General features: G+C 52.5%; 1 protein-coding gene across 2 annotated transcripts in view; it reads left to right on the top strand.

Annotated features, from left to right (window-relative positions):
* Positions 1 to 3,343: 3,343 nt before the first annotated feature.
* PFKFB3 (6-phosphofructo-2-kinase/fructose-2,6-biphosphatase 3) overlaps positions 3,344 to 11,707 on the top strand; it is a 27,447-nt gene continuing 19,083 nt past the window's right edge. The window contains exon 1 of one of the 2 annotated variants that reach the window (XM_012731329.1): positions 3,344 to 4,367. In XM_012731329.1, coding sequence (XP_012586783.1) covers positions 4,292 to 4,367 — 76 coding nt within the window. In that variant the 5' untranslated portion in view covers positions 3,344 to 4,291. The remainder of the gene's footprint in view (positions 4,368 to 11,707) is intronic. The other variant, XM_012731330.1, reaches the window with a different exon arrangement.

The following is an 11,707-nucleotide window of genomic DNA, read 5'->3' on the forward strand; positions in this document are numbered from 1 at the left end:
CAACATGGTGTCATTGGGACCGTCTGTGTATCTGTGTCTGACTTCTCATTCAGGAGTGAGAGACGCTTTATTTTTCAAAACCTCGACTTCTCTCTTTTCTTTGGGTGGGTGTTGAGGGAAGAGCCTAATTTCAGTCTTATTCCTGTCTCGCTCCACTCTTTGAGACTTGGGATGGTTCACGGGAGCAAATGGCACTTTGTCTTTAATTAGCAACTTCCGATGGCTCACTGCCTGCTGTGGCTTGTTTGCTCACCCTCTCACTGGGGTGCAGGAGGACCAGCACAGTGCTAATAGCATGCTTTGAATGTTTAAATCTGGCCAACTGGCATCGGATCATGAAATGAGGTTGCTTTTGTGCTGTTTGTAGCAACATCTAGGTGCAGGGGAGAGGACTAGATGACATTGGCTAAGAGGGAAGGTGAGGAGAGAGGTCATGGAGAAAACCTTCCATCACTAGATCCTCTAAGCCTAGCCCTGGCTAAAGAATTCTCCTCCAGACAGTCAGCTGCTCTGAGTGAAATGATCTGGGTGGTCGTGTTTCTCCCTCTTCATCAGGATTCCCTCCCACTCTGATGCCAGGCTGCACCCATCCTGAGTGCTCTGGGTATGTGAGAGTCAAGTGTGTGTGTGTGTGTGTGTGTGTGTGTGTGTTCTAAAACAGAGTCACTGGGTTCTCTGGAGGGTTCTTTCTATCTAGTCTTAATAGAACCTAGTCTAGGTTCTATCTACCTACTTCTATCTAGTTTAATGGCAGGAGAGTTGGTAAAAAGTCTAGACAGCTGGATGAAGATGGGGTCATTAACATTAGTTGGGAAAGTTAGGAAGATGGTGAAACCAGTTAATTCCAAACTAATACATTCTTGCATTTGTTTTTTTTTCATCTTTAAAATGAGAGCTTTTATTTTAAAAGAAATATAAACATCATAAAAATAGAAACAGTAGATTTTGCATTGATTTTGCATTGAGGCAGTTTTATCTTCCACAGGTGTTACAGCAATTTTTCTCAGAGAAATCAGGCGACACTCAGAGAGGTGGAGAGAAAGATTTATTCCTCACACCAGTGGGCCCAGTGGGATAGCTCCAAAGCCTGGGCCCCAAAGAGCAGAAATGGCAGGGCTTTATACCGTGTGTATGTGGAAGCTTGTCACTCCATCTCTCATAGCCTTTTCTGGTTGTTTTGGAAGATGGTCAGGGTGGCCACGGCCACTGCAGTGGGCAAGCAGCACAGCCAGCAACTTACTGCCCCAGCAGCAGTGGACTTAGCAACTCCCTGTGTCGTAAGGACATTATTCTAATTTACTCGAGGGCTATAAGTGGGCACCGATTCTGAAACCCTTTATTTTTATTTATTTTTTTTTAAGATTTATTTATTTGTGCATACAGAACTGGGGTACAGGCCAGAGGCTCAGGGGCGGCGAGAGGCTTCACCAGAGACAGAGTGGGGAGCAGAACAGGCAGATCAACGAAGTACACTGCTGAGGGGAGCAGCGGGCGGGTCAGGAGAGGTCTGCGGGCGCCATGTGGTCACCTCTGGGGCAGGCGGGAATCAAACTCATGCGGAAGTGGCTTTAGCTTTTCAATGCTGTGCTTTAACCCGCTGCGCCACCAGGGAGGGCCCTGAAACCCTTTATTTTACAGTGTGTTTCTCCTTGCCAGGAGAAACCCTCCCAGTCTGCATGTAGGCATCAGACTGGGAGGGGATTAGGTGAGGTGAACTCAGTTTGCTGTTCTCCCCTCCACCTCAGTCAGGTGCAGGAGGGAGAACTTAGTTCTTTGCAGGGCAGCAAGGGATGCCTAGAGCTTACACCAAACAGGGCAAGCACAGGGCTTGAGAGGGGAATGAGAATGCTGAGCTGGGGTCTGAGGAATTTCCTAGGAGCATTGCTTGGTGCTGGGAGTGTCAGCGTGGGTCAGATACATTATCTAGGTCAGGAGAGTAAAAATTTGCCACCCTGATGTGGACATCCCCTCCTCCCACTTGAATCAGCTAGTCTAGAGGGTGGAAGTAATGCGACCTCTCCCCCTTGCCCTGCCTGTGTGCGGGAAAGTAGCAGGCAGGCAGGTACCTCACTCTTCCCAGAAGCCAAGCTAGCTTGGAGAGGTGTAGCAGCAGCTCACACAGCCAGACTCCCAGGAAGCCCAGGACCGTAACTTTTGTGTTGGCTCCTCTGTTCGTTTACTGCTGGTTTTGCCTTTGGGTTGGTCCACTCTTTTTTCCAAAGTGGAGTGGAACGCTTCCCGGGGCGTTAAAGCATGTCCTCTCGGGCATTTGCTCCGACTGCAGAAAAACAAGTCCAAATGCAATGCACTCAGGTTTCTGAACAGCTGCCTGAGCACCGAAACCAGACAGTCAGCAAAGCTCTGGGAGGGAGAGCAGGACTCCAGAGAGGGTGGAGAAGGGGGGTACACCGAGTAGAGTCGGCGGTAGGGTGGGTCCCGGCGCCAGCCAGAAGGGCGACTCAGGCTGGCTGGTGCGCGGGTAGGGGGAGGTGCAAGCGGCGAGGAGGTGGGGCTAGAGCCTCGGTGGCCGCCGCCAGGGAGCGGGCTCCCTCCCAGCGGAGCCATGCGGGACGTGAGCGACGTGTGGCAACCTCTGCGCCGACTGTGTTCCTTAGCAGTGTGGGTTTAGGGGAGCTCCGCCTTCTTCTAATCACAGCCCGACCTCCGCGTGAGGTATGCACCTCTGCTAGGCAGGCAGCACTTCTCTGAGGATGTATCCTGTGCTAAAGCGACATCATCCATCAATAAATACCACCACGCGGGCAGAACTCCCCCCTCCCCCGCCACTCCCCTCCCCCTAAATTTTCAGCGGTCATGCACTGGGCTAGCCTCGACCTTTCCACGTCTCGCCCCGCAAAATTGCGAGAAATGAGGCAGAAGGGACGCACACACACTACAAATTGGGGAAGGAGAGATGTAGCAGGGTCCTGCTAGAGGAATATCATGAATTTGAAGGGTACGCATAATCATGGCAATGACTCCCAATAGTTATTACGGGCTTTTCGTCATATGATGAATTGTAGATCGAGATAGGATCAGCTAGGTTTACTCTCCATCTCGGAGAGGGAAACGTTCATCCACAGAATTGTAAATGGGGACCTTGAAAACCTGGCTTTTCTGCCCCGCCCCACTCCCCGGCATCGCTGGTCTTTCAGCAGCCAGACCCGGGGTGGGGGGGAACCCTGGACACCAGGTCTTGGGGCTGGGTGTGGAGTTCATCACTAATCATGCCATCAAAGAATTCGGGGTCATGGGCTGGGTGAGCACTCCTGCTCTCTCACAGGAGAAAACCCTCTCCTGGAAGGCCAGACAATCCTGGAGGTGGGGGCAGGGAGGCCAAATTCCCAGGTACTTACTAAGAGAGCTGCCCTAGTGGGCAGCTACAGGAGAGCTTTGCCCCACAGGCACTCAGCATCTGCTCCAGGCTTCCTCTCATTCAGCAACGTCTTGCCCCCCTCAACCCCCTTCTCTCTAGTCCTTAACCTAGTCCTTAACTTGTCAGTCCAGCTTGATTTGGAGTGCATGTTAAGAATGCAGAATATTGGGGTTTCTCATCAAAGAGGCCTAGTCACTGAAGTGCGTTTTAACCATCATCTCAGAAGTATTCCACTCCCTCTCCGCGGCACTTTTAAGGCGATGATTCCGGGAAGCTATGCCAGTGGTCCTTAGGATGACAGAAACAGGACCTTCAGCCAGGACTGGGTTTTAAGGGCTAAGACGCCCTTACTAGAGGGACTGAAGGAGCAGAGCGCGATGCCGTAGTTTTCCTGGAGGGGGCGCCAGCAAGCCGCCTCCTGGCTTGTCCATCCTCTCTCCTCACGTGAAAGGGGGCTGGAGCTAGAAGTATGCGTCCCCGCCCAGGCTGACGTGATTGAACCGGCGGTCGGATTCTTAAAAGCCGGAGCGCCCGGCAACCCAGCAGAGCCGGAGAGGAGGCGAGCGGGCGGGGAGGTAGGCGGACCCGAGCTGGCGTTCGGGAACCTCGGCTGTCACTGCGCTCGGAGCATCTCCGGGACTTTACGAGTGGACGAGCCCGGCCCTGCAGGCGTAGCGGGTGCAAGCCTCAACCCCCAGTAGCGCTGGTGGAGCGGAGCCTCACCCCGGGGCAGCGAGCATTGGTGATTTTAGCACAAAGCACGTTTCCAAAAGTAGCGTTGGGGAGAGTGCCCGGGCCGCGCTTCCGCGCACGCACCCCTTCTCACCCTTTGTTTCGGGGGTCGGCAGGCCGTTGTGCTCCCCAAGTGTGAATTCTTCGCGAGGGGCGGAGTGCCGCCGAGTCTAGGCTGCGAAGATGCCCTTGGAGCTGACTCAGAGCCGGGTGCAGAAGATCTGGATCCCCGTCGACCACCGCCCCTCGCTACCCAGATGTGAGTGCAGATGCGCGTTGGGCCGAACTGCAGGGGAGTGCGCCGCGTGCAGATCGAGGCCATTGTGGGAGGCCGCTGGCTCGGCGCTTTTGTACGGGCTCGGTTCCTACGGCGCGCTGGTGCGGGGCCAGGGGCCTCCCTCCTTCGCCGCCCCGCGCGGGGTCGCCCACCCTCCCTCCCGGCGAGCGGGCAGGCAGGCGGGGGGGCGGGTCCAGCCACTCTCCGAGGGGCGGGGTCCGGCCCGGGAGCTGCGCCTCCCCGGGCTGGCGCGGGGGGCGCTGTGGCCAGCTGGCCACCCCGTCGTCCCCCACTCGGCTGGTGCTCGGCTGGTGCTCCGGAGCGCAAAGGGATCCGGAAACAGGCGTGTTCCTGGGCTTCTGCTCCGGGGCACCAGGGCTGGAAGCGCGGGACGCTGCGGAAAGCCTTAGCCTCGGGGACGCTTGGGAAGGCGCTCCTGCATGCTCGCCGGCCCCGGCCACTCTCCCGGATGCCGGCCGGGCTGAGTCCAGCCAGGGGAATCTCCCACGCGCTGTATCTCGCCTCCTGGGCGCTCTCCTTTCTCGGTCCATCGTCACCGCTCCGCCCCTCTGCCTCCTGCCCTCCTCCTCTTTCCTCCTTTCTAGGTCTAATCTCTCCTGCTCCAGATCTCCCTCCCTCCCTCTCTCTTTCCATTCCCCTGTCCTACACCTGCGCCGGCGGTGACGAGATAAATGCCTGGAACCTGCTTTCGCCCGGGTTTTGAGGATGGTCAGTGGAGACCGCAGAGTTGGCGGCGTTCCACACGTGCGCACACACCCTGCGGACCTGGGAATTTGCTGGCAGTTAGCAGCCGCCCTGCCCGGTCCGTGGTGGTCTCTGAGTGCTTTGGAAAGGTTCACCTTGGGCCCTGTCCCAGCTACAGAGCCTCTGAAAAGGGCGCTTCCAGTGGCTGGGCCCCCAGGCAGTCCCGCTCTGTGGCCCACGGGGCAAGGATCCAGGCTAGAGTTGGATGTTTTGCGCCAGCCCTTTTGGGATTGCCTGACGGGTAACCCTGGATCCCAGGTGCAGACCCTTCAGGGGGCACCTGAGTTCCAGGCGGCCTCTGCTGTCATGTTTCATAGGGGTGGGTCACTCAGCCAACTTGACAGCTTGCCCCCTTGGGGTTTGTTGGTGTATGAATCACCACTTCCTTCCCCACCCAGACCTGCTGCAGGAGACAGGGAGCTGGCTCTGTGGTTTTCCAGGTCACCAGTCACCCCCAACACTGGCTGCTCCTCCGCCAACTTGTCTTTTGTGCTGGACTGAGAGTTTGGGGTGGAGGGTGCTTAAGGAGCGCTAACACTCTGCAGGGTCGCCAGGGACCCTGGGAGATGTGTAGGTCTGTCTGGTTTTGCAGCTCTTTGGCGTGTGCTCTTAAAGAGCTTGATAAATGGGGGCAGCCTCCAATCTGGCTGTATTTCTGTAAAACCTGTTGGTGGAAGGCAGCCTTTTAAATGTTGAGGGAGATTGGGCCATAGATGATACACAACCCCACCCCTTTTTGAATTCTGAATAAAGCAGATATTTATAGAGTACTTTGTAAACTGTAATTGGTCATACAACTATAGGTTGGTTTATGTATGTGTATGTATATGTAAATACATGTATTTATATGTAGTGTACTATACTAACATTTAGTCCTCCTCCTAGCTCAAGGTGATTGAATGAGGTTCGGTGTGGCACTGACACTGGCTAGTGTGGGCTCAGGGGTGTCATTCTGGCCCATGAATGTGCAGCCATCTCCCTTCTTCCAGGCCTAAAAACCATCCATTAAACTTAGTCTGCCATGTCCCACACACAGATGAGAGCTTTGCCAAAAAATTCCTGTCAGCCACTCAGGGCTGGGGTAAAGAGTTACTAAAGCTGATGGATTAAGTCTCTTGTCCCCAGCCATTCCTGGAATCCCTTATATGGTTCTGGGGTGTAGCCTCAGAGTTTTCTTTATAAAATTACCTGCAGCCTGGATATGCTGTTATTCCAAGCAGTGTGTGATTCTCCATATTTACAGTCATCTGTCTCCTTGGAATAGAGAAATGAGTTTTCCTTCTTGGCATCTTTGCAGATTCCCTTCCTGTCCCTTTTTCCTCTAATGGCATCTGAAACACGGAATGGTTTTTTCTTCCTAAACCTGTTTCCCTCTTTCGTAGTGGTTTCTTAATTGGGGCTCTACAGTAGATTCCTTCGAGGTTTAGTAACTGAAAGAGGTTGTGGGAAAATTACTGTTTGTGTTAAAAGAACAGTTAAACATCAGTGGAAAGCCTGAGATTGATTAGTTTGTGATTTCTGCATCCAAAGCACCTTGAGTGGGGACCCTGTGGCCACACCCACCTGTGGTCAATGCTTCTCGCACCACTTGGAGCTTCCTTCAAATACGGACTATAACTTGGGGAGTTCAAAGATTGAAAGGACAGGTCAGCTGGCCTTTCTGTTTGTTCTTTTAGTCAAAGTTGAGAGCATCGGTGGGTGTTTCGGTCTCTACCTAGAGGGGTGAATTACTTATCCACTCGGGATGTCCGCTTCCTCATCTCTGTAGCAGGTTACATACGGGAGGGAGCCCGTGCCATGTGGTGGGTCCTGACAAAGGCAGGTTTGTGTGTTTTATAAATACTTGCCCTCATCAGTGGGGAGAGAAGGGGTGTCATATTGGTTAATGCAGGTCGTCTTAAACAGCAAGTAGAGGACAGCAGCTCATAGCCTGAAACTTTTTTTTAAATTTAATTTAATACTATGGCGTCAGACAAACAGCCAACCTATTCACCAAGGATTTAAAATAGACACTGCAGAGAGGTGATTGTGAAGAAGTATGACATGGCACTGAAATCCTGATAGATTTTCATCCCAGTAGGGCTTTGAGCCAAGATATATTCGATTTAAAGGAGGAAGATAAGGGAATGTGTAAAAGAAGAAACCCTTCTCTTCTCACTGGATGGCCTTTGTAGTGATTCTCGCCAAAGCTATACATTAGAATCACTAGGGGGAGCTTTTGGGGGAAAGTCTGTTTTGGGCGAGTTCCCCAGCCAAGTCAGAATTACCAGGCATTGAGTTTTTAAAAGCTCCTTAGGGTCAGCCACTGACTGAGAACCACTAGTTTAGGAAACAGCACTTTTAGGGGAGAAAGGCCAAGTTGAGCGGCAGTTCTCTCCCCTTTTACATGTGCCGTGGGACCTGGCTTCACTTGCGCGTCTTGGTTTCCTCAGGTCTGGAATGCTAGAAGCGGCTGTGGCTGACACTGATGGAAGTCTCCATAGCAAGCTTTTGACACCCATTCTGTGTGGTTAATCCTCTCAACAACAGCCTTTATGAAGCATCCTTCCATTTCATAGGAAAGGAAACTAAATAAGCCTCTGAGATCAAGTAACATGTTCAAGGTCTGAGGAAGTGGTGGGGCCAGGCTTTGAACTCTGTTTATTTGCCCCCAGGCGCCACTCTCAGCCAGGCTGGTATTGTATTGCCTCCCGTGGCTGACAGATGATTCCCTGAGACCAGTCCCTCACAGCTGCTGGCAGAGGCCATGCTGGGGATGGACAAGATTAGCTAAGCGTGAGTTAAAGTGGGCCTGCAAAGTACTATATGTGGATAGTAGCCATCAAAATAGCATGGAACACTTTTGAGACAGATTTTGTTAGCTGGGTTCTCCCCCAAGTCCTCAGCACCTCCCCCTCCACCCCTGCCAACCCCGGGCAAGCTCACTTATATGGTGGTTGTTAATGTTAGCTAAGCAAAATCTTCAGGTGCCCTGGCCTGATAGGATCCCGAGAGAGAGGATGTGTGTCCTAGGGATGACACTCAAATGTCTGGCATTGCTTTCTGGGCAGGTGTTTTGCGCATGCTGTCTCCCAGGACAGAGGGCACACCTCCTATTTCCCAGACAGCCCTTTCGGGTGGTCTAAGTGTAGGTCACTGGTGGTCTTAGTGCAGCTGTCCTTTGCCCTGGGCTGGCAGGGAGGGGGCCGTGTCTGCTGTAGATTCAGCTGTTAGAATTCCACAGGTGCTTCTGGAGGCTGGTTCGGGCCACAGATGCAGTTTGCCGTTTCACAAACAGCCTCTTCCTTTAATGGCCTTGGTACTTGTCCTTGAAGTGCAATTCACTCTTAAAAAAGAGCAAGAGTCACCTGGCATCTTTGAGGTTAGCCTTTCCAAGGGCCACTGGGTTCAAGAAAGCTCAAAGGAGGTTCTGGAGCAGCCGCAAAGTGCCTGGCAGTGGTTTGTTTATTTTCTGAGTCGGAGTTGTAGGTGTCAGTATGGTGGGTGAGGACAGTTGCCAAGTGCCTGCTGTGTCTGGACCTCACACGTTATCAGGGAAGGTAGCAGCCCAGAGGGCTAGGGTTCTTCACTGCAGTCTGTCTTGCTGGCTGGTCCCAGGATTGAGCAAAGGCTGCTGCTTGCAGCACTTACCAGCCAGCTTTCTGAATCCACTTCGATGCAGGGAGCTGGCCCGTGCAGCCAGTGCGCATTACACGCAGCTGAGACTGGACTTTGGCTCAGGTCTCAACTCTGGTACCGCTCAGCCAACCTGGCCCCAGTGCACTGCTTCCTTTAATGGCTGACTCCTAGTTGCTTTTCTCATGCGCTGCAGTGATCTTTTGCTTCATTTGCTTGTAAGTTGTCAGGCCCCTCCTGCCTCCCCAAACCTGAAACTTCTCACACAGGTTTGAGCCCACCATATGTCCAGTGCATGAGTGAATATTATTGCATTATAGAGTTGGGGTGAGCCCCTGGAACATGGTGACTTTCTGTGAACTCTTATTCAAGTGCTGGTCTCACCTACAGAAGACTTTGCTAACCTGAGCTTCCCAAATGGTTAGTTATCAGAGTGTTTATGGTCTGTTAATGTGGTAGTCTTTAAATGATCACTTCTTTGCTTCATGACCGAAGTAATCATCTGTGTATCTTCTTGGACATGTTCACATTGACATCTAAATATCTCTAAATACAAATGCATTTTGGGGGGCAATGAAGAAGTTCAAATATTTAATGAAGGCCCTTCCTGGTGGCACAGTGGATTAGGACACAGCACTGCAAGCTGGCCACAGCAGCTCCAGTGTGAGTTCGATCCCTGCCCCATATGGTGACCCACATGGCATGGCAGACCTCTCCTGATCTGCCCGCTGCTCCCCTCAGCAGTGTACCTCGTCGATCTGCCTGTTCTGCTCCCCACTCTGTCTCTGGTGAAGCCTCTCATTGCCTCTGCACCTCTGGCCTATACCCCAGTTCTGTATGCATAGATAAATAAATGGTTAAAAAATGCTCAATGTAGAAGATGAAATGAGACACATCAGTACTTTCGGAAACTCATGTGTCAAACTCCATACTATGTCCCATAAAACCTGTGCTACTGAGGGAGGAAAGGCAGAGCCCAGGAGGGTGGGAGGAGGTGGGAGGGTCCGCGCGCTCAGTGGGTGAAACAGTTGGCAGAGAAGTCAGGGACCTAGGTGGGGGGAAGGGTTGGGAGACTGAGGAAGCTGCAGGCAACTATAGTGCTTCAGGTGTGCTTTGGATTTAAAAGAGTTGGGAGGGAGAGATGTAAGCAGGTGAACGCATATAAGATCCTAAGGTTCAGTCAAAATGTTCCATTTCCCTGCTCTGAGAAGCCGGGTAAAGGGACAGCTGTGACCTTCTTGACACCTCACTTGCTGCTCCTCAGACTCTTGCCGATGCTGCAGTACTAGGAACAATGGCCCCTACTTTGCCAAGTACAGGAGTGATGTCTTGTTTGGGTTTGAGATTCAACCTGAAATTTTGGCTTACGATATTTACTGCATTGTGTCCTTGATTATTTATTTCTTCCTACCCAGAGCATCTCTTGCCAAAGGAGATTAGTGCATATGATTAGTGGAGAGTAGAACTAATCCCCAGTGTGATAAATCAGTCAGCATCTGTCTACACTTCCTTGGCATGGACCCAACACAAGTATGCCATGCACAGGCTTAGTGGGAGACAGGCAGACACCCCCTTACCCCCACATGTTTGGATGTTTTTCGGGCTGTACCATCAGAGGACCTTAGATAAAGCCGGGGAAAACCCAGTGGCTCGGGGTAAGGATTAGTGGAGTGGAGTATTGTTTTGAAGGCAATGTGAAAACTTGGCGGGCAGCTCTCTTTCCTGTGTCACCTGCAGCCGCCACAGGGCTGGCAGTAGAGTGCCTGCTGTGCCCTTTGGTATTCAGGAAGCCTGTTACCTTCCTCTGGGGCACCTTGGGACTTGGGGGAGCCAGTGGCACGTCTTGACTTCTCTTGTGTGATCAACACGGGCCAGGAAAATGCCTCTGTCTTCTAGGATTTTGTTTGCTCTTAGCCTCTGATGGCCATGGAATCCCAGCCAAGGCTTTTTGTGGCTCCTGAATGTGACACCCCATTGCCCCCTCCCTCCAGCCCCCCATGCAGAGTTCACCAGTGGCCTAACAAGCAGGAAGAGCTAGCCCAGAATGCGAGTCTTGCTTCTTCCTTGCCTCCAGCCTAGAAGAGCATAGTGGGGACGTAAACAAACTGTGACCTCAGTTGGGTCACCAGGCTGAGGACTGTACCTTGTTGGGGTGTCCTGTGCCTGCCAGTCAACAAAGCATGGCTTGGGGTGTCCTATGCCTGCCAGTGCACGAAGGATGGCTTCCCCTACCTGTAGGGAAAGCTGTTCAGGAGACACCACAAATCTAGGCCAATGACGGATCACACTGGGGCTCCGCCTCTGAGCTGGCAAGTGCCAGATAGGAGAGCAGAGCCGCATCCCACTGACAGGCATAGACACCCCAACGTGGCTGGACAGCGCAGCACAGGGTGCTGGGCTGGGAGTTGGCAGGTGCCCAGTCTTCCTCCCAAGGGCAACCCCTGGCTGGAGAGCGCTTTTGTCACCAGTGTCGCCTGAGAGTCTCGGGCCAGATGCCAGCCAAGGAAACACTGTGCCCTGATGTCTGGAACAGTGTTCTCTGGGCTGCCGTCTTAAAACCCAGAGAAAACTCTCCTCTTGGTGCTTTGCCTTTTGCTATTCTGAAGAACTCTGGGCAGTCAGACAGCGTTCAGCCATGGAGCCAGGAGATTCTCGAACAAAGCCTCCGGTTTCCCAATGCCCTGCCCAAGTCTCAGTGGTGTGGGCCCCTGGTGCCCTGAGACCTCCCGTTCTTGCAGCAGGACTCTGGTCTCTAAGAGCAGGGGCAGGAAAGGGCATGCTCACGATGAAGGACTTTGTCCACCACCCATTTGGGAAACCAGTATTGAGGTTCTACCCCCAACTTTCATTTGATAAAATAATTTTAAACATTGCCTTCTTTCAGAGTTTTTTTTTTTTTTTCCCTAAGGATTCCAACTTTATTTTCGAGCTCTAAACTTGGC

The sequence above is a fragment of the Condylura cristata genome, unplaced genomic scaffold (genome assembly GCF_000260355.1).
Source record: "Condylura cristata isolate star-nosed mole 26May11 unplaced genomic scaffold, ConCri1.0 scaffold00030, whole genome shotgun sequence".
In the NCBI taxonomy this organism is placed as follows: domain Eukaryota; kingdom Metazoa; phylum Chordata; class Mammalia; order Eulipotyphla; family Talpidae; genus Condylura; species Condylura cristata.